Source organism: Pteropus medius, unplaced genomic scaffold (assembly GCF_902729225.1).
Source record: "Pteropus medius unplaced genomic scaffold, Ma_sr-lr_union100, whole genome shotgun sequence".
NCBI classification, from domain to species: domain Eukaryota; kingdom Metazoa; phylum Chordata; class Mammalia; order Chiroptera; family Pteropodidae; genus Pteropus; species Pteropus medius.
The window spans coordinates 1,995,650-1,998,575 of NW_024355206.1; the positions used below are offsets into that span (position 1 = coordinate 1,995,650).

The 2,926-nt window shown below is 59.2% G+C and overlaps 1 protein-coding gene across 1 annotated transcript in view; it reads right to left on the bottom strand.

Annotated features, from left to right (window-relative positions):
- Nucleotides 1–1,367: 1,367 nt before the first annotated feature.
- The window catches only part of NTRK3 (neurotrophic receptor tyrosine kinase 3), a 427,675-nt gene continuing 426,116 nt past the window's right edge, over nucleotides 1,368–2,926 (bottom strand). The window contains exon 22 of the mRNA XM_039858221.1: nucleotides 1,368–1,612. Coding sequence (XP_039714155.1) covers nucleotides 1,427–1,612 — 186 coding nt within the window. The 3' untranslated portion in view covers nucleotides 1,368–1,426. The remainder of the gene's footprint in view (nucleotides 1,613–2,926) is intronic.

Consider the following 2,926-nt stretch of genomic DNA (forward strand, 5'->3'; position numbering starts at 1 on the left):
CTGACGACAGTCCCTTAGGCTGGCAGGGCTCCCGGGAGGCTCGGGTGGGCAAAGGCCAGTCCCTCAGGTAGCTCTGTGCTTGGAGTGAGATGGAGGGGCAGGTGGCCTGTGGAGGGCTCTCTGGGACCAGGCTGTTGGCTTCCACTGGGCTCCACGCAGCAGGAAGGTTCAGATACGTGTCCCTGTCACAGTCCTTCATGGTGGCCCTGCATGGACTTCTGCAGGAGCCTCGGCGGCCCCCGGCACCCCCGCCCACCAGGCCACTGCTCGGCCCTGCATTTCCACAGCAGCTCGCAGGCAGATGCGTCAATCATCCCAGGAGCCGGAAACGTGGGGAGAATGCCAGGGGGCCGGGCAGGTGCCACAGGATCTCCCCGGCCTGGCTCCCGCCCCCTGGCACGGGGTTCACCTCGGAAGTGGGAGCTAGGACCTCCAGGAAGCAGGAGAGAGAGGGGGCCCGGAGGGGCGTACCTCACAGTGACCTACAAGGACTAAGTCCGCTGCTGTCAGGGCCTCTGTGTCCACATGTGCAGGCAATACGGGGAACGCCGCCTGCCCCCCGACTCCACGAGGCCTGCGTGTGGGGGGTGAGGCTCTGGGATCCCGGCGGAAGCTTGCTCTTCTGCGGTTCTTTTCAGTCCAAAAAAGCCCAGTTCTTTAGGTTCAGAGGACAGATGACGCCTCCCTTTCGATTCTAGCAAGGAACCGGCCCACGGTCCACTCCTGAGACGGATGTGGTCCACTGCGAGCTCAGCGCTCGCCTGCAGGCGCCTTTGCCAGCTCCCGGAGGCATGGGGACCACGCCTCCTGGAAGGGACGAATTCGAACAGTGTCCTGAAGTGGAGGAGAGAGGGAAGGCGTGCAGACAATGGTCGGAGAGGCCCGAGGCCCCGGCGGCCGGGGTGTCGCCTCCTTGCAGACCTCGAGGGGGACACACCTGTGCCGGTGACTCCTGGTCCACCCCAGCGCCTCCGGCCCCCGCATGGAGACTGTCTCTCTGCATCGTCAAGGTCGTCTGCCCCGAAACGCCGGAGCTGAAGCAGCACAGGCCGCAGCGGAAGTCAAAGAGAATCTTCACTTTCGTTTGCGATATTTAAGATTTTCTGAGTTGTGGTTACGGTCTTGTGGTTTCTGGATCAGCAGCTTCTCTGTGTGTTAGAGAAGAAGGTATCTCTCTGTGGATATAGATAGATAGTTAGATATATAAATATATATATATATATATGTATATAGACGCCAAACTGCCTTACAGGTTCTTTTCCGTTCTTTTTTTTTTTTTTTTCCCAGTGTTGTATGTGTAGCAGGCACTTGAGTTTATATGAAGATGTTCGCTTCGGTCAAGGAAGGGAGCTGTGGGGTGAGAGGGGGCGCGTGAGGCCGGGAGAGACGAGGCGACGGAGTCCGAGTCCGCGACCAGCGGCCGCCGCTAGCCGAGGATGTCCAGGTAGATGGGGGTGGCTTTCCCCAGGGCGTGGAGGATTCTGTAGATCTCCTTGATGCTCAGCCGCTGCTGCGGCTCCCTCTGCCAGCACCCGAGCATGACATCGTACACCTCTTTGGGACAGACCCGGGGCCGCTCCAAGACGCGGCCTTGGGTGATGCACTCGATGACCTGGAAGAGCGAGGACAATGAGGGCATTACGCCGGAGCTCGGCTGGGGCCCCCGGCAGGAGGCCCCCGCTCCGCCCAGGGCCTCAGCACAGAGCCTGGCACCCAGGGGCACGGGGCGAGGGCGGGGCTGCGCTAACCCATGTATTCCGTTGTCTTGGAAAGTCCTACACGCTAGGACCGGCCACCTGATTCGGTCCCTTGCCGGGTGGTAGTGCCAGTCAGTGAACCTCACAGGGTCTCAGCGTCCTCGACCGTAAGATGGGGGTGAAGAATCTGCTTTGACCTTCGCCTAAGACTGCTGTGAGGACTAAGTGAGGATCAGACAAGGGGTTGCAGGGCCCGACGCACAGCAGGGAAGGCCATCAAGAGGGGGAGGAAGAAAGCTAAGGACACGTGGCTGGACCGACCCCAGCTGGCCACTATAGGACCCGACCTGCAATCTGCACTTCCTCCAAAGAAAGAACTTCTTTGCTGACGCTAAGTATGTGAATTTTCGAGGTTGCAGATTCTGTTTCTCAGTTAGTTTTAACTTCCCTAACCACCGACTCCACCACCGTGTAACCGGGGTGAGTTCCTGACCCTGAACTGTCATCTCCTCATGTGATGATATGTTGTGGTGACAAGAAAAAGCACAGAATCATCTGTATCGAGCACCCGAAAAACGCTGCTTCCCCTCTCTGCCCCCGTGAGTCCGCGGACTCCCCTTCTCTCTCCCTCTGTCGTCCCTGACAGCATCTTGTCCCATGCGTCACCTTCTGTCACTTTGACCCTGGGATGGCTCGTGACACCATCACACGTCAGCACTTTCCTGGCCACGTTTGCCCCGGAGTCCCCGGCGGCTCGCTTGGCTCACTCCTCGGCCGGCCTATGGGCCTCCAGCAGCTCACGTTCTCTGCTCTCGTTAGGGCCCTGTTTCCGCCTCCATTCCCTTCGCCCCCACGGAAAAGGCTCCAGTTCAAACCGCGGTAACAGCTGCTGATGCTGAGATCGAAAGCATTTGGTAGTGCCTCCTCCGATGGGGGCTACCTAGCTTGTGAATTTCCACAGAGAACCCCACTATCGATGACTGCAGAACTTGGCTGAGGTGGTGGGTGGGGCGGGGGTGGTGGCTGGGGGCAGGAAGCCTGCCTTCAAGTCCATCGCCTCACCCCAGAGCGTTGGAAGTGACCACGATCACTTGTTAGCTACTATGGGTCAGCCTAGGTATCCAGGGCAGATGTGCTGCTAAGACCAATAGCTCCCTCAGCCCAGAAGTTCTCTTTACAGAGGCCACCAAACTGCATACGGGCTGTGCTCAGGGTGTATGTGTGTGCAT